At 41.2% G+C, this 19887-nt stretch overlaps 1 protein-coding gene across 10 annotated transcripts in view; it reads right to left on the minus strand.

The window, feature by feature from the left end:
- Window positions 1-78: 78 nt before the first annotated feature.
- Window positions 79-19887, minus strand: part of APBB2 (amyloid beta precursor protein binding family B member 2) — a 208221-nt gene continuing 188412 nt past the window's right edge. For all 10 annotated transcript variants that reach the window (XM_075024851.1, XM_075024926.1, XM_075024897.1 and 7 more), the window contains 6 exons: window positions 10275-10389; window positions 7618-7705; window positions 6435-6518; window positions 5812-5927; window positions 4837-5016; window positions 79-4194 (listed from right to left, as the gene is read on the minus strand). In XM_075024851.1, the coding sequence (XP_074880952.1) occupies window positions 4027-4194; window positions 4837-5016; window positions 5812-5927; window positions 6435-6518; window positions 7618-7705; window positions 10275-10389 (751 nt within the window). In that variant the 3' untranslated portion in view covers window positions 79-4026. The remainder of the gene's footprint in view (window positions 4195-4836; window positions 5017-5811; window positions 5928-6434; window positions 6519-7617; window positions 7706-10274; window positions 10390-19887) is intronic.

A 19887-nucleotide genomic window follows, 5' to 3' on the forward strand; every position in this document is an offset into this window, starting at 1 on the left:
TCCCCTCCCCTTAACCACAATTTGGAACAAAAGAAATAATTTTCCAGTTTCATGGACCAGTAACAGTTGACACAATCATTTTATGCAGCTAAATTTATTCTCAGAACAGATTACATTTAAATGTGGAGAAGTGGTCAACAGCAGGGAAAATTGTCCTTTTCGGTGTCAATCACGTGCTTTACGTAAGACTGAGCTCTGCGAATAAACAGTGGGCGTGTTTCCTTCTTTCGTACTGGTGTTAAAATAAATCAAACCTGCTTTCACTGACTGTACAGCACAAGTTTTAGCAAAGTATTAATTAACCTGCCCAAGAAAGGCATAATGGGGCTAATGGTAATGCTGAAAGGCTGAGCCCCTATTAGCTGTTGAAATAAGTTGCCTTTCCCCTGGGTGATTTACTGACAGTTTTAGATCCCCAGTTCAATGATCTATGAAATGCTTGATAAAATTAAAAGAAAAGGGACATAGAACTCTTAGTGACACAGAACTGGCGTAAGCTGTTAGATACTCCATAGTTTTTGTTCCTCTGTCACGAGAGGGCATGTTGTTTCAATAGGTACAGGTGATTGCGCACAAAGTATATGACTAAGAACTCATTTTACTGTGAATGGATTCTATGCCCTTCCATGCAATTTTTGTTGTTCCTGTTTAACCACCCTGTAGGTGGCTTCTGTAGCCTTTTATCGCCCACACCCTCTTGCTCCCCTTCAAATGAAATAGTAAGTGGCTTAAATAAAACCTACAGCCAGCACTGCAGATTTCAAAATAAAGGCTTTTATCTCTTAGTTGTTGACTGTGAATATAAATGGCCTTGTTTCTGCAAGGGAGCGTATTAATAACATGACTGACGTGTGATACTTACCTCTAACTTACTACTTGCACTGAAAAAAATTAAGAAATTAGCTTTGCTTTACAGGATTTTTCTACAGACTTCAATAAAAATGTGACTACAAATAATTACAAAGCTTGACTTTTTTTAGGCAACCTATAGTATACAGAGTGGAGAATGTTACAAGAGCACATTCAGTAAAGACAATACATCAACATAATAATGCAGGATATTTCAGTAAAAATAGAATAAATAAAATAAAAATATTTTAAGCTGTATTTAACAGGTTAATTTAAAATACGGTGTCAGACATACAAGGCATAGTGAACATGGCTGCCTGCCTACAGAATCACTAGGTATTATAAAAAAATGCATAGATAACTGAAGAGTTGCTATAACATTAACTAAAACAGTGGCAGTTGCTCAAACGCACATACCCCATACATACTTTTTTGGCCATGGTAAAAAGAGTGTCTTAATATATTGTTTAACAAAAGATAATGGGCTTCGCAATATTAGGCTCTGATTCTGCAAACACCTTGGTGTACGTTTAATCTTTTGGAAAATAAGGAGCTCTACTGAAGCAAAAAGGCCACATATAGTCAGACCATTAAGGACACTACTTAAATATTTGCAAAATCAACAATGTTTTGTTAACAGACACAAAACTCTTAAAACATATATTGGCAAGTGACCTACAGCTTTTCAAATACCTTTTATCTTCTCCTCAGCCCTTCCTGCAATTGCAGACTTTGCTAGTGAAAGCTAACTAGACAACACCAATGTAGAATAACCTTTACACTGCTGTTTGCTAAGTGTTGGTTCAGTTTAAAGAGAGTCTGGCTCTCTCTTGGGGAGAGTCAGCACTGTGCAGATGCAACTACAAAATTTAATCATACCGTTTAAAAAATCACTGTTGTAGAACAGTTGGCAATCCCAAATCCTGGCCTTTCCGGCTGGAACTTTAAAAAGACACTGTCAAAGTATTTTCTGTAATTTAAAATAAAATAAAGGCAAAGTTTGAATCACTAGCACAATGACGAATGAGGAAACTTTTACCTCTTAACTTCACAATCCTACCTAAAGGTACATCGTCAGCCATCACCTTTTGATAGCAGTCATGACAGGAAGTGAGTTCTTACACTGCTCCTAGCAGATGTCGCTGGGATCAATACTAGAAACTAAACAAGCACGTATGCAAGCTGCCATCTCCACGCTTTGTGACCTGGCTTCATGGTCAGTTTAAACCACTGGTACTGCTAAAAGGGGTGGGTTGGTTTGCATCCCCTCAGCTCCGGCTGTGTGTTCTCCCTGCCTGCTTGGCATAAGCAACTTCTCCTCCCTGCTGTCCAAGTAATAGAGCTGGTGCAAAGGAGGTGACAGGAAGGTGAGGCTTGGGAGGGGAAACAAGTACCTCAGTGCAGAATTGCGGTCATAAAGAGATTTGAGATCGGTGGAGGATCAGCTCTTCAGAGCAGAGGGTATTCTAGAGAGCTAAATTTAATTACAATAGTTGCATAGCTGGCCTTCACTTGACACTTGCTCATACATCACGCTGAGTTTAGTTTAACGATCTTTCTGCATTTTTCAATGCAGAAATTTCTTGAATCATCATTCTTTTCCCCTTGTGTTCCTAAGCTGCTTTGCCCAGGTGTTGCCGTAAATTTCTTTAAACAAGGAAATAAAAAGAAAATAGTTTGTTTATAACAGTCTCTTGCATAGTAAAATAAAAAAGAGTTCTTGTAATAACAACCTTGCCAATGTTCTTTTAAAATCACAGTATGACCAGATTTGCAGACTTAGGAGTCAGTTACAGTTTGGAACATATCTATAAACGGAGGCAAAACATTTGTAACGCTAGTTAAAAATATCTTTAATGTTCCATTTCCAAAATTTGTACGAATCTGCGGGTCTAGACAGAAGATGGCAAAGGGAGAGACTCAAGATGCATAAACTGTATTTGAAAATTAGCCTGAGGTACAATTTTAAGGGGCAACACTGGGCTGACTTTGTCAGGGTCTGCAGTAGTGTGTAAATCAAAGCAATTAGATGAAGCCTTTGGAGCAAAAGCATTGAAATCAAGTTGTACCACCTGAAGCACTATTCTGTTAGAAAATAACTATCTTCCTAGTTTGTCACAAAAGCATTAAAAGAAATTCCATGGAATTTTGTAGATAACAAGAAACATGATTGTTCTCTTTGTGGCATGTTAAGTATTCAGCAACAAACTTTGAGGGGAAGGGGGAATTGTGCAACCAGATGCTGAATTGAACATTTCATCAAACACTTGTACGGATAAGGTATGGAATATTTTAGTCTTCATAAGAGTAGTAAGACAATAAAATTACTGACTTGTTCTTTCTTACCCCTGATTGGTTTGAGCCCCGCATGAAACAAATGGTACTTTTTATGAATTAATGACAGATTTAGGAGAATAAATTTACCAGCCAACAGTTGCATTTGTATGTTTAAAGCTGTAAAGCTTCAGTGGATCACCCTGCAACTCAATTACTGAAAATGCTTCTGGATTTTTCAGCATTGGTTTGCTATTAAACACGATTCTTCTCTAAGACCGTAATGTATAACTAGGAGATGAAATAATGACACCATGATTCAAAGGCATGTCAGGGAGATGTTAAAATGGTTGCTAGACCAATGCTGACAAACAATGTAAAACTAACAGGTGTAGTTCTGTAAAAAATAAAACTTGGTATTTAATCTACAGTAATTCAATGGTAGCTAATACTTGGTACCTACTCCAGTGTTGAAAACAGAGCAAAGTGCTGTAGGATTTAAGATTGGTTTGTGACAAATCCAGCTCAAGACGGTGAAACTATCAACTCAGGCATCATTCACTCCAAGGACTTTAGCATGAGTTCACTGGGAGGGACGTGGCCATATTCTTTTTTTGTGTGAGTTTAGGTAATGTTCATGTATTTACAATCAAACAGACCTTCCATTGCTCATGATGTAACTCACTGACAGCAAAAAAATTATTCATGCTTCTTTTCATATCACACGATGGTGGCAAGAACGAGAGAACATGCTTGTCTAACATTGTTTCGATAAAGGTAAATTCTCTGAAGACAAAGCATCAGCAATTTGAAATGGAAGGCCAGACATCGTCAGTTCATTTTCCTTAGTGTAGCTACTGTTATCTTCAGTTACATGTTAGGAGAATCTTCTCTCCTACGCAGCTATGGCATCTCAGTGACAGGGCGTTTCTGTTTCAAAGTGTCAATGAGCGACAACACTCCTCTTTTCACATTAGTTGTAACTCTTCTAGTCACCGAGTCTGCAGGAGGTGGGGGCGGCCGAACTTTCTGTGAAGGAGGTCTGGCTACTAAGCACTTCTGATACCGTAACTGCAACAAAACAAAACCATTCTGCAATCCTTACTGTATCCAACACTTTCACGGAGAATTTTAAATACACTTTTAATACTTTCTCATTAAGTATAGTCAAACCTCCCATTTTGGCCATGACAAACAGCCCAGCTGAAGTTAGTGGGACATTGGTCTGCCATCTGTGGGCAGAAACTGTTCATTAGCACATGATGGATACTAAATCATACGAACAGCCCTTTGAAAACTGAAAAATAAGTTTTCTGGGTTCAGCTATTCTTGAACAAGGATTATTTTCAGTACATTGTCACTGGATTGTATAACACAACTCTGAGCACAATGTTTTTCCAGCATTAGGTAACTTGGGTAGTGAAAGAAAAGATTTCTGACTTACATGGATGTTGCAGAGGTTAGGAGGGAAGATGATTAAAGGGGCATCGTTCACTAAGTGGACATTTAAAACTTTAAAATGTTTGGGGTTTAGTTTATTAAATATCAATTAAAAATCAATTAAATATCAGTAGGAATCCCAATTCCTATTTTTATCTGTTCTTTCTTTTTCTATCTTGAAACTAATATAATTGCAAATTTGGAAGGATGATTATTTATGGAGGCACTGAAAAATCTAAGTGCTATTAGGTGCCTTTGAAGAAGGCCACTTACCATACAAGCAGCCTGAACAGCTTCCGATACGTTGCCTGCATTTGGTTCACACCAAAAAACATGGCACTCAAAATGCTGGTTTCCTGTATCCATAATGAAGGCGAACGTGTGAACATCCTTGCCTACTCCCATGAAGGAAAGGAACCGCACACGACATTCCACCATGATCTCCTCTTCATTCTGGTTATGAATCAAATGATTGATCGTTACCACTGGATATTCTGTGGAACTTTACTTTCAATTGTAAGTTGATCAAATGGGGGAGGACACCGATACAGTGTTGTGGAATTCCTTTTGATCTGTCTGCATCTACCCAGTGTGCTCAGGCCTGGGCTGGATCTCCCCTTCTAGGCTATCACCAGAAGACCAAGGCTTTGAGCGTGAGCACTGAGGATACTATGCATTTTAAAAACTGCTTGTTTTGTGAAGAAACAGAACAACGTGGCTATCATGACTCCAGGACGTGCTCCCCTATCACTGGTATGTTATAGAGATGTTGGTTTAGTACTTCATCAACAGACACATATAAAAGGCTTTCTTTGAAAGTTTCATTGTATTAATCTCTATGGAAAATGGTCTACAAAAGGACAGTGATGTGCAACACAGATTTTAATATTACTCTTGGCTTCCATACCAAGAATAAGGTAAAAACAGTTTAGAATTTACGATTGCTACTTAGGTCTTAACCTACAGCATTTTAGGCTCAAAATTCCTAGAAAGGATAACACTGCATTTGTTTTAAGTATCTAATGAATACTTGTAATAATTTATTTCTGAGAACATGCTTGGAATGGTGAATAAATCTGAAGCTAATACAAGCAGTAAGAGCCTCTACAGATTCTGGAAAGAAAGAAAATGCAAAATAAGCAAATGAATTCTAGTGTAAATTAACTCTTTCTACTAGTGTTTCTGTATTCCTGGTTTTCAACACTCATGTTATATTAAATGTGTTTTAAACAAGACAGTCTGCCTTACTCTTTCACTGATGACTGTGACAGTAGCATCAGCAACATTCATGGTAACTGGCATCCAGTCTTCTTTGCTAGAGGAAGCCATTAGACTTTCAATGGCACTGTTCAGAGTATCCATTCCTAGAAGAGAAGAAAATGCAATAATAAAAAATAAATACATACGTAAACAATAACAAAATTTTTATTTTCACATAGTAGTAGAGAAAACAGGTTGTTTTGGACTCCTTATTAGAATTAATTTGACAATGGAAGGAAGGGTTGTGAAGTTGGTTTTCTTTATCTGCAAAAACAAAACAAGTGCCTGCAGCTTAGAAAAAACAGGATGGCATCTTGTTTAGCTGCTGCACCATTTCAGTTCTCAAGTGCCCTTCTCATCAGTAGCAGAGCTCATATTCAGAGCAAGCAGTAGGAAGAAACTCCGCCTTCTTGGCAGCTCCCCAAATACTCTGGTTGCAAAACTCATGTTCAGATGAGGCCCTGAATATTAGATGTCTTCATGCCTCACCCGTATGACTGAAGTATAAGAGTTGCTACCCTTTGAAAATCATGCATTTACACTTGGCTAGCCAGAGTCCGGCCTTTAGAGTTTATGCAAGGTACTTTGGAAGTCACTTAAGTGTTACATACCCACAGGTTTAGCTACAGGTAGCATGCCCAGATACTGGACGTGGAACTTCTGTACCAGTTCTGTCTTTGGTGTTGGGAAATCTACTGCATGGGAACAAAAATCAATTTCTGTTAATCAGCATTCACAGCAGCGAAAACCACTGTTATTTCATCAATAACATAAACCAGTTTACCCAGTAATTGTACTCTGAAGGTATAGCGTCAATTAAAACAAAGTTTTACTCCTGACAAGAACAGCGTTCAATAATTTCTAAAGGAATTAGGGATAACTTTGCATCACCTAATTCTTGATCTACACTAAGAATAAGGTCACGTTATATTGCTGGCATATTAAAAGCACGAAAAAAAAGATGAATGTGTCTCTGAGACATACAGACCTAAGTTTCACTGCATAACTATGTAAAATCTAGAATCTGTTTTTAGTACCATCCTTGTTAGTATGTTAAACACAGTCTACGAGTAATCAATACTACTGTCTGAGCAGACAATTACACTAGCTGACTTATGGATTAGGAGTAAGATATTCAGTATAAACTAGTGGATCTACAAGCATATAATTTCCTGTAAAACTAACACTTTACAAAGTATGTTTGTTCTCCTGGAATACTTCCAAAAATAGCAACTATCAGGCTATGACTAATAAAGGCATGCAAAGGCAACTTTCTTCTACCATGCAGCAGAGTGTGCAAAAGACCCTTAAGTTGGATGACAACCCACTTGCACCCCTTGCCTTGGAAGCTGCTAAAATAGATGCTGAAACCTAGGAGGAGTCCTCCTACAGCTCCCCTGAATCCAAGTGATTAACTGGAATATATTCAGTTTTTAAGGAAGATTTGGCCAATTTGTGCAGTCTCAAGTCAGGAGGTGTTGTGATTTATAAAGGACAATACTTGCAAGTAGCCACAAGTAAGGAAGACTGCATTTGCAACATTTCTATTTCAAAACAAAAGAGGAAATGTACAAGTTGACATAACTGAGCAGGACTCCATTACTGTCAACACAACCAATAAAAATGTTTAATGTAATACAGTAACAGGTTACAGTCAGATACAGTAATTAAAAGACAAGATTACACTCCTGACCTCTCCACCTAACAGGCTCCATTTTGGTTAAAAGCAGGATCAGAAACAAAACATATCTAAAATAGGACCATCCCAAGGATACTAGCTGTAACACACAGTACCTTGCAGAGGAACATCAAGGGTGACATTTGTCCTCTCTTGCAATGAGCTGCAAGCCATAGCTTTAGCATTCTTCCGTTCGGCCATAATCTGAAGACGACAGTGATAATACAGCATTTTTTTTGAAAATACAGTAGAGTACCAACTACAAGTATAAATATACTCCTATTACAACCCTAGTTTCTGAAATAAGTCAGAAGCCACATAACTAAACAGGTAATTCTTTTTAAACAGCAACTTTAATTTTCATCATTTCATCATCAGTTTATTCATCATTCATTAACTATATAAAGAACTTAAGTGGTATCCAAGCCTAGATGAAAGATAGATGGAGGAGGAAAAAAAAATCTAGCCATTTTTATCAACAGCAAAATCGCAGTGAGGACTAATGTAGCAAGAAATATAAATATTTAACACACAGAGAAGAGTGTTCAATATTCATGTTCCTCTCTGATCTAACTTCTGCTGTGTATAATTTTTTTCCTCCACTTCTATGTTTCTTCTGGAATTAAAAATCCCATGCAAAATACAACCTGTTCTTCCCCCAAAATGTATAATATTAGCAAAAGTGGGAAAAAACCCCAACCAAACCACTTCAAAACAACCACTTTGGATGATTATTCCCTACATATATGACTGAGGAGGGAAGCTAATAGAGGTTTTCCAAAGCTCATATATGAAGCACTGCTATGTGCTTCTTTATGCCATGACTGTTAATTGTAATTAAGCTATAAAGATAACTGGTGTTCCAGCAGATGACACTTGGTCTGAAGAGGCTTCTAGCAAATTTCTCCCCCCCCCCCCTCTTTTTTTTTTAAGGTTTTATATTTTGAAAGTATTTTCTGTTACAGTGACACATGATAATATTCCCCCCTGCAGATGAAAAACGATACACACTAGCTTAGGAAGAAGCCCTGACTCAGCAAAGAGGTCCAGTGTGTCAGTTAGCACATGCCAAGTGCTTCCCGCCATCAGGATTACATCTACTGCTGAATTACAAAGGAACTTGCTCTACTTAACAACACTATCCTGTTTTATTCTGTGTTACTATTAGCTATGGTTTTAAATGCTTAGTTGCTCTCATCCAAAATTAATGCCAGGAGTTTCATGTCATAGTTACATACGTGATAGCTCTACTCCCTTTCCCATACCCCTGTGTATAGCTAGCATGGCATTTACTTGATGTTGACCTTACTGGATAAAAGCAGCTGTGGTAGGCCCTTTGTAGCATGTTTTTCCCTGCTAGACTTGCCAGAAACATCTGTGAGAATTGAGAGCTGGAGGGGAAAGAGGAGGGACATAACAGTGCCAGGCATCTCCATTCAGCCACTGCTGCAGTCCCCGGTGTTAAACCTTACCAAGCACAGCCTGCAGCTCCCTGGCCAACCTGAGCAGCTCCCTGAGCCCTGCCACCTGCATTTCCTCAGGCACCCAAGCCCTGACAGACCTGCTAGGCTTTGCACAGTTGCTGGGCTACCTTCTGCCTCAGGAAAAACTGCTGCCCAGAAGGTTACAGTAATGGACACTGTGTAAACGCTCATGTTGTTTGCATGAAACATCACAAGGTGAGTAGCCATGTCCGCAGTGTTGCAAAAATGAAAAATTTTTAGACTGTACAACTGGCTACAGAGGGGAATTTGACATCACTGATTCCATTCACTAATGTGAAGACGAAATGTAAAAAGCAAATGGACAGGCATACAGTAAATCAGCAGAATTTTAAAACCCGAAGGTTTCCTAACTAGCTTTTCTAGAAAAGAGCTGTGACTCACAAGGAGGGACAAGTTACACAGGGATAACTGATAAGGTTATTCATCCCCACAGCCCGCTTTTCCTGTGGTGCAAACTGACATGTTTTAAGGAAAACCAAAATGAGCAGCATAATATTTTTTAAAAGGGAAATGTAGCCTCAAATCCACCACAACTCAATAAAAGAATAAAAAAGTTTCAAGTAGATTGGTTTAACTGCCTCTCTATAAAGCATTTCAATCAGATTTGCCTGCTCTAAAGGATGTGCTACCTTGCTACTGCTGCATGAAATGACTGTAGAGAGGACACTCATGAACTGATCATGCAAGAAAACCAAAATTAATAACCAGGGAATGGTGGCAAATCTGTAAGGCAAAATGACTGAAAAGAACAGTCCTCTCCAGTATTACAGACAACACTACCACAAGCAGGAACCAAGATCCTTTAGTATTTGTAACTAGAGTAGCTTAAACCTCTGGTGTTTTTTTTTAAGTCAGCACAGTAATGTTAGCAACTATTTATTTTCCTGTCTGTCCTGCAGGATAATACCATTGAATAATACCATTCAAACAAGGTCTGATTTATTTACGGAGTTTAACATCACCATCTATTATTAATTGAAGCTGTGTGTTCTTTTTCCATTTTGAACCTGCAGCTTCTTTATTATTCAAGAAAACCTTCAGTCTCTATACACCCTTGTCAAATCAAAAGCAGTATCATCCTCCCCAATTTGGATGCTCACCCTCCCACTACTCCCATCTATTCACACCCTTTCCTTTCCAAATTCTCTACACCATTTCTTGTTGCCAGTGACATAAACCAAACTAACATTGTGTAAAATTGCTGATTGTATGTATTAGGCTCAAGGACCTCTAAACAGATGAATGCATCTGACTTTAAATCCACTTGCCTTTGAGCAGATTTCGTGTAAACTTGTGGCGATGGCTTTTGCGGGTGTGTCACATCGAAACACATGACATTTCAGAATTCTTGTGTCTTTGTCTCTTGCCACATAAGCAAAGTCTCTGTGTAAACAAAGTAAATGGACACATTAGAAACAAGCAAAACGAATTAAGGCGTTAGAATCCGTAGTATTTCCAAATCAGCAAGTCCTACTTCAGTTTAACAGGTGTATGTCTTGGCTGTCAAAGAATAAAACACATGCCTTAGACAAAGCAGATGTACAAATGTAATAAACTGCATACTGATGAAACACATATCTAAAGCTTGGTGCTTAATCTATATAATTAAAGAGCTCATTACAGTTTTCTAACCCTGGCAACTTACTGAACTTACAACCTGTAATTCCAACTGCAATTGTAAATACATGGGAAAATTTACTCAAAATATTTTATGGAAGATGAAGTGGGGAGAGAATTACAAATTAAGACAGAAAACACATGCAGCTCTTAAATGCTAAAAAATCTGAGAAACAGCATACAAGATTCTAGTTAGAGAAAAAATCGTATTTCAAAGGACTGTATAAAGTGTTTAAAATATGCAGATAGTAATTACAGATCTGGTTGCATAAGGGAGATGTGAACCTGCTGAGCTTTGCTCACACTAATTGGCCTAAATTTCTGACCTTATTTTTAAAAAAGTTAAATAAAGCTGCCCCAAAAAAAGAGATTTTTGCACTGCACGGGCTAGTCACCGAAGCATAGTATAGCTTTCTAGCACGGGTGATGGAAGTACCAGGATTACATTTATTTGTTCTCAGGCTGTTTAAGAGTTGGAGCTCTTCTGAAAAAGTCAGAAAGAAGCCTGGCTTTGCCTGGTTGTTATCCTTGTTATACCAGACTCTCTGCTCCCTGGTCTTGCACCTCTGCTTTTTCATGTCCTCCAAGCAACCACAGCCCAGTCCTACTTTGTGACCCTCCTGCTATCTCTAGACTTCTTTTGGACTTTGCATCCCTAGCAGAGATATGCTGAGTAGCTAACTAGAACTAGACCAGACAAGCAAAGCTGGAGCTCCCAAAAGCTTCTTATGCCTGAAGTCTCTTTTCGGTGCCTTTCCTCTTTACATGTAAATAATTACCAGTAAGATTCTAACTGGTGAAGAGATAGGAGGGATATTCCTAAACCATGTTTTATATACAGGAATACTTCAGTTCATACTAAAGTCTGTAAATATCCCAAGCAGGGTTTAATGTAGCATGGATTGCCAATTTCTTTATTCCTTGTAGATGCCCAGTGAACTGAAGAATTTTGTACTGAAGTTATCCAGGGGGAACCAGAGACTGTGGCAGATAGATAACTGGACTTCCAGCTCTATACGAGATATGAACATTGTCCTGCAGTTAAGTACCTTACCTTTACCTAATTCAGCACCACTTAATTTTGTCCTTAATGAGCCTTTGCAATTGAAGGGGCAGTTGCCCACAGTGTGGGCTGCTCAGCAACAGGCACAGGTTGTTCCTCTGTTTAACCACTTTGCAACCTGAAGCCTGATGAATAATACTTAAAAAAAAAACCACAAAACTATCGGGACTTGAGATTTGGAAACAAATCCACATGACAGAACTGTGCAGAAACACAGTGAAGCTGGAGGCACCTCTCCATCTCACTGCATCCCAACATACGATGGCATGCATTAGGGCACAGCAGAGACAGGAGGCAACGGGGCAGCACGTGGAGCACGTTGCCATCTGAAACCTTCCTGCATGGGGAACGCAGCCCATGGGCTGCATCGGATGTCGCCGGCTGCAGCACTGCCCTGCCAGCATGTGCGATGCAGGCACCCTGAGGAGGGACAGTGTTTCACCCAATTGCTCGAGACTTGCAGGAAAAATCATGAAGCAATAATCCAGGAAGGTGCTGTCTATTACAGAAGATGCCCTGAGGTTTCCTAGCTCCAGCCTGACCCCCAAGCACCTTGGCCACAATCTACAAGAGCCTTTTGGCATGTTGTTCCCTTTTGCTGCACTGCAAGTTCACGGAGATGCTGAGTTCCAGCTGGAATCTTGCTCCTGGAAAAAAGCTGATACTTTTTGGCTCATCTGTACATGTGCCAAGCCTTCCTTTAGAATGGTTTCCTCCTAGCTTAATGTCTCAAAAGCAAACTGAAGACTCCTAGCTGGACTCTAGTAATAAGACTAAGAGAAGGGGGTATGGCTCAGCTATAGCCTATGAAAAATTAGCAGCTATGGGGAAAAAAATTAAACCACATAAAAAACCTTTGAGATTTTTGCCTTTTGAAGTAAGCTTTCAACATTACTGACGCTCCTGAAAGATCTGCAGAGCAGGTATTTGGAAATGCTCAGTCTCACAGAAGTCCCACCTACAATAATATCCTGAGCTCTGAAGAGACCCTGCCTGGTTCGAGAGCTGCAAGTGAGGAACTTCCAGACATCCTAAGCATTTGGGATTTTTGTTTTCTATGTGTTTGGCTTTAGCTGCCATCTTCTAAATTCCCTAAGTTTCAGACCTCATATTTCTGAGTCCAAATACCCTCCCTTACAAATATTTTAACTGCAACATGAAAACACTGTTCACTTAACAGACACGGATCTGCTGTCTTAACTTCATTAAGATTTCCCCTCCTTTACATGCAGGAAAAACTTGTGGGCAGTGACCACCACTGCAGGGTTGCAAAGACACTTAAACAAGCAGACTGCTGCGCACACCTTACTATTTAGATCAAGGTCTATTCTTTCGGAGTGCAGACATAACAGCTGAAACCTGTGTTTGCATTAACTTAAAATAACATTGAAAGCCATCTATGTGACCATTACATGGCTATTTATTACCATTTACAAGCATTTACCTCAAATCAATACTATTCCTTTGAAGACTTGTAAACAAGTGATTTATGCATTCCTTTATAAGATGATCCTAGGAAGAGCATCCTGTGTTGTTTTGCCAAGTTGCTTGCACTGCACAGAAGCCTGATTGAATAAACAGAAATCTGCACAGCCCCAGGAGCACTGTACAATACCAGGACTTCTAATAAGGCCACCACCTTCAAGGAGTTACACAAACACAGAAGATAACTCACCCCTTCTGTCAGCCATACAGCTGTTACAACCTTCTTTTATTGTTAATAAAAACTAAGATGGAGCAAAGCCACCAAAGCAAGTCGTCGGGGCTTGGAGGACATAACATGTTGCCAGCAAAACCCATTTGTAACAGCCCAAGAAATTGTGGTCCAACCTTTGATCAGTAGCTCTGGCAATGCCCTGGCACACTATGACTGCCCTAATAAACTACTGTGCTTTGCTGTAGGAGACCATATCAGACAGGGCATCTCCACTGCCCTGCCAAGTCCCTGATGCATGGACAACCACTGAGGCCACATTAAGTCTCACGCTGCAGAGTTTATCTAAGACCCAAGCTCAACTGCAAGGATTTTCAGCCTTAAGGGAATCTGTAAGATAATACTATATGTGTTTAGTCAGCATATTATCTCCTAGTGGAGGTAGCACTCAAAGGACCGCAGAGATAAAAATGAGCCAAACAATTAAAACTGTGTTAAACTAAGGACTGAATTCTGTCAGGATCAAAGATTTTGGTCATAAAGGAACACAACTCACAATTATGCCCTGTAAGTGGGAAACACCTTAGATGAGAGTATTTTCAACAGCATTTTAAAGGCAGAGAGGTGGACTGGGGGCAGCCTGCTGAGCTCATTCCTCTTACAAGCATAAATTTACTTTTCTGATCAAAGGAGATCAACATGGAGGGCAGCACTGACATTAACAAGCTTGTGTGCTTTTTGATAAGAACATTCCTCTGTTCCTGGAAGGCTAATGACAGTCAAATGAATGAGGTATCACCCTGAGCCTGGCTCAGTAAACTCTCTGAATGGCAAGACCTGTGGTAAGGGCAGGGAGAAGGGGTCTGATGAGTGTTATGGATGCAGTATCTGTAGTGGGACACTCCAGGTGACAAGGGGGGCTCACCCGCCACTTTAGTCCTGCCACAGGAGTGCCTGCAACCCTGTTGTCCCTGCAAGAGGAGGATGGCAACAGTCCTGGTAAGACAGGCCTGCTCTGCACTTGCCCACTAAGATGTTATTTTTTGGTCAAAATGCAATGTGTTGACTTTCTGATGGAGCTGGTAGCAACCCTACATGTAGGCCACTAACACTCTCCTCCATGGACTGCTGCAGGCCTTTTTTTTTTAAAAGGTTTAGGTTGGAAGGGACCTTTAAGGGTCATCTAGTCCAACCCCCCTGCAATAAGGAGGGACATCTTCAATGAGATCAGGTTGCTCAGAGCCCCATCCAACCTGACCTTGAATGTTTCCAGTGATGGGGCACCTACCACCTCTCTGGGCAACCTGTTCCAGTGTTTAACCACCTTCATTGTAAAAAATTTCTTCCTTTTACCTAGTCTAAATCTACCCTCCTTTAGCTTAAAACCATTACCCTTTGTCCTATCACAACACGCTCTACTAAAAAGTCTGTCCCCATCTTCCTTATAAGCCCCCTTTAAGTACTGAAAGGCTGCAATAAAGTCTCCCCAGAGCCTTCTCTTCTCCAGACTAAAGAACGACAGTTCTCTCAGCCTTTCTTCATAGGAGAGGTGTTCCCTCCCTCTGATAATTTTTGTGGCCCTCCTCTGCACCTGCTCCAACAGGTCCATGTCTTTCCCTGTGCTGAGGACCCCCGAGCTGAACACAGTACTCCAGGTGGGGTCTCACCAGAGCAGAGCAGAGGGGCAGAATCACCTCCCTCGACCTGCTGGCCACACTTCTCTTATGCAGCCCAGGATACGGTTGGCTTTCTGGGCTGCAAGCACACATCGCCGGCTCACGTCCAGCTTTTTATCCACCAGTACCCTACTTCTCTGCAGGGCTGCTCTCAATCTCTTCATCCCCCAGCTGGTACTGATACTGGGTGTTCTTCTTGAAGAAACACTGACGCCTCTACTGTTGGCAGCGAGTCTCCTGTGTGTGGCCTGCAAAGCCCCCGAGGCTGCGAGAAATGTCTTGTCTTTGTCCTGTCAAATTCTACTCACGCTGAGTCACCTTGAAGAAGTGCCAGAAACGCCACTTCCCACCTGCGGGAGTGTTGGTGGGTGCCGGGATGGCGCTGCTGGGGGCACCCAGCCCTCGCCTCAGCTCAGTAAGTGCTGCCTCAGTACCGGAGTGGTGCACATAACGCTCCCGTCAAGCCTCTCCGGCACTTGGTCCTGCAGCTTCTGTAAATATTTCTGCTTGTAATGGTATGCATTCATAAACAAGGCGGTATAGCACAATTACAGGAGAAACTGAAACCCCAGCTACTACATCAGTTTCAACTACTGAAAACTAATAAAACCCTTGCAGTGGCGTTTCAGACTCAAACACCAGTGTTTCACTTTAAGTACCTGAACAGCTTGAAGAAAGTAAATTGGCTAATTACATGCACCGATTGTGAATATGCATAAACCTTTAGATGATCAGGGCCTGCATCTGTAAATCTGCTGAGACAGAGGAGGAAATCCAAGTTCTTCAAAACCTGTGGTACTGCACCAAGCGCAACCCTGCCAGCACCACCTGTTTTCAAATCATCAATCAAAATTAGCACACAAACCGCCCTTCTCCCTTCTGACAGCGCAAACAATACTACTGTTTTCATTAATTCATGAAGTCACCTAGATGCCCATGCCCATGCACTCGCGCAAGCAGTCCTACACAGCAGCCCAGTAGCCAGGACCTGGAGATGGTGGTACAGGCTGGTGGCAGCTGGCTCCTCCAACACCAGCAGGAGCCTTGCAGCCTTGCTTTGGGCATTTCTAGGCATTGGGAAAGCCAAGCTCCACGGTCCCTCTTGGAGAAGAAAAGTATGGCTTTAGGGATTCCAGAGTATCTGCTCCCCGCAGCATCAATTACAAAGTAAAACTTGGGAAAAGTTTTGTGTTTCCCTACATAGGACCAGAAGGCAACAGCTTCTTTTTTTGTCCAAAGCCTTGAATACCAAATAAGCCAGAAGACTGCTGTCTGGTTCTTCTTTCACTTCAGATCCCTTCTGGGTCGCTTCATCTGTAAACCTTCATTCGACTGCAGCTCACTTGAAGCTTATTAACATTTAAGTGAGATTTATGTGCAACAGGCCCCTTTGATAATGAAGAAGTGCTGAGAAACGTGTTTGCAATAGAAATTTATGGAAAAGGGCAAATGCCTTCTCTTACCATTCCCCTGTCTTTACACCTTGCTGGGAAAACAAGCGGAAAAAGAAAATCAAAAGCCTTTACAAAGCCCATAGCTGGATACAAAGGTAGCATAGGGTTAATAGATCACATCTCATCCAGCTGGAGTCTTCCCTGTCTCAATAGCGTGTGTGTGCACATGAAATCTGTGGGATTTGAACCACAGCTCTTGGTAAAATTCCCTTCTATATCAGTGGGGAGAGCAGCAAGATGTTTAGTGGAAGAATAATGTATTTTGTTGCAGAAAAAAGCTGTATATTCTTAAAACTTTATAACACAAGCACACTACTTCTGTTGATACAGGATTACAGAGAAGGGGTACTGCATAGTAGGTTGTTTGCTTGTTTTATTTTTTTTAAATAATTTGCACATGTACTACATGATCCAGTAGTATCTTTGCAGTTATAGAGACTAGATGTAAATCAGTACTCTGGCAAAAGCTAGAAAACCAGAAAAACTGGTAAGAAAATTATTTTGCTGCACAAGTGGGTAAGACTGGTTCTGCTGAACAGTTAAAAATTCAGTAGAAATGTCTTTATTTTGAAAGAGTACAGGACTAGAGAGAGACTATTTAAAAAGCAATTTGGAGAATTGCAAAGTCAATGTAAGGTGCTAAGTAGAAAGGAATTTCATTTTGGTTTGCTCTTTTACCCTCTTTAATTGGCAAATGTCTGCAGTAATTGACTAAACCTTAGATAGCCATACCTATTTAACACCTGGCTAGGCATTACTTAGCTGCTCAACCTTGGATGAATATAATCACATTAAATGCAATTTATGCTAACGCTGTCCTGTTTGAGTAGCAGTCATAGCCATTTGCCACTATTAGCTAAAGTCCTAGGAGGCATCCCAATTAAGTACAGCCTGAAAGAGCAGCATATCCTCCATTACCTTCTCACTATAAACTTATTTATTCAAAGGAGTGTAGAATGGCATTAATTCTTTTTTTTTGGTTAAAAAACCCCAACACCCTAGCCCTGAAGTCTGAATTTTTTTTTTTTTACTCTTATCAATCAAAATTAAATTGCTATTTAAAACAACTATATTAAAATGATACACATGCAGCAAAATGTAAATTGCTTTACGGATTTATGTATTACAAATTGTAACAAGAATTCCTGAACCAGAAAATGATATCCTCTGGGCTCGGCTTAAAATTGATTGAAATTCATCCAGAATAGCCTACAGAAGATGACTGTCGGTTTCTACGTACTGATGTACAGACTTCTGTGACTCCTGCAACGTCACAGAGCACACACCGCCGGGCTGTGGGGAAACCATCTCCTGAGTCTATTACCTTCCGGCTTCACTTTGCTTTCCTGCAAACAGCTGACCGTGATTTGTGCAAGCAGGGGGAAAAAAGGGGAGAGCAGCCACCGGTACAGCTGAGCAGGGTCAGAAGGCACCTGGCGGGAGGCTGCTATTCACCAGTGAGACATGAACATGTGTAAATGAGCAGAGAAGAACAAGGCAAGTGAGAGGAGACATATGAGGAGAAAAGCGGACAAATGTAACACCAACAAGACCATACTCTGATGGGGTTTTTCCATGACACACAAATATTCTAGTATCATAATCGGCAGAGAAGATGAGGTGCAAGAAATCCTGCAGTAATATGTATAACAGAAATTACAGATCTTCTGGATTAATATTTTACATCTTTTAAAAGGACCCTCTTTCACATAGGAGGGAGGGGACTGATTTAGAGCTGAAATTAATTCTGGGACTCTGTTCAGTTCACTTGTCTTTATTGGGCTCACATCAAGGAGTTTGCAAAGTTAGGGAGAAACACCCAGAAGTATGAAACCAGAACTAGATGAAACAAACAGGATTCACACAAGCTGCAAAATCTGTTTGTGGAAGATTTACTGAGGACCTTTCAACTTCCATTTCACCTACCAGATACCAAACAGACACTGAATAAAACCACTGCTTCCCTTCCACACCCTCCGAAGGAAACCCACAGCTTCATCTCCAGGTGACTATACCAACCACTCTGGAATCAAATCCTGCAGGAGGAATCAAATCCTGCACTAGTCTTCTCCTTCCCATTTCTCCCAGATAGTCATGGTGCATTTAAGCACAGGTACTCCTCTCTCCTCAGTGATTAGAGTTGGAAGAGATGTGGGAGAGAACACATTTTCCCTATGCTTCCGACATTTGCTGGCAATCCTGAAAACATACGAAAGCCTTGCAATTTTTCTTCACTCCAAGCGCTCCGTCCCCCAGAGCTCCTGCACCTCTTTGGCTGCTCCCCAGCTACAACCCAGAACGGCAGACTTGGCCACCACTACGTTACACTGGTCATTAATTTTTGATGCAAGTAGTTAAGATGGCCTCCCAATTGGAGACTTTGGGGAGACTTTTCATATTTCAGTTCTCACACAACTTGAAAATGGGTTTCCTTGCAGCAAAACATCAGTTTTGCATTTACTGAATTTCTCCTCAAATAGTCTGGCATTGACACAGCATATCTTGTTTTTCTAATTCATGCATAAAGTTTGTAGGGCAAATTATCCCCTGCTGAAAGGCTGTTTGCTTCATTCCTTGATAACGTCACTTGCTAACTCTCAAGGAGGAGCTATGGCTACTTTGTGTGATACTCAAAGGCTTTAATCTGGCAGCCCTAAAACACACAGCCTGCTGGTTTTTCTTTGATGTCTTATCATCACCACAGTTCAGCGTGCTTCCAAAATTTGTTAAAACCCTCACAGAGCTGATATGTCCGATACCCAGCTCAGCCCTTCAGAGCCCAGCGCTTCCAAGCCTGAAAGCATTTGCACGACTTTCACTCCAATTTCCTTCCTGCGGCCTGATCCTCACAAAGCTGCAGAAGCCGTTCCCCCAGACACGCTCTCCATGTCTCAACGCTGCCCACCACCTCCTCTTGTGGGGAGGGGACAGGACTCCGGTCTGCCTTGCCACCGCTGCCTCCCTAGCCAGAAATATGACTCTGAGATGTTACAAACCATTTCCCTTCCTCCTACCAAGGGCTATATTCCACCCCTCCAAAGGGCCACAGATTTACACAGATGGAGTCATGTCAAAGTGCAACTCAGTATCTAAGCTCTCCAGATCCATGAGCTGTGTTAACATAGTGACAGCAGTACAGATTGTACAGCTAAGATTTATGTTCCATGCTGGTCCTCCTTCCCAAGCCCACCTCACGTTCATAAGGCTGAAGTACTGCTGTCAGGGCAAGGAGGACAGTCTATCACTCGTGCCGTGGTCACTACCAAGACTGCCCTGGAGACTCCGTGCTCTTGTAGCACTGGCAGGGCACCGGGGAGAGGGTCCCAGGGACACAGGCTGCCTCCGCCGGAGCATGCAGGACCCCGCACCACGTGCCAGCAGCACGAGGGGGTCCCAGCTACCAGCGCGCCACGTTCA

This window comes from Buteo buteo, chromosome 1 (assembly GCF_964188355.1).
Source record: "Buteo buteo chromosome 1, bButBut1.hap1.1, whole genome shotgun sequence".
NCBI classification, from domain to species: domain Eukaryota; kingdom Metazoa; phylum Chordata; class Aves; order Accipitriformes; family Accipitridae; genus Buteo; species Buteo buteo.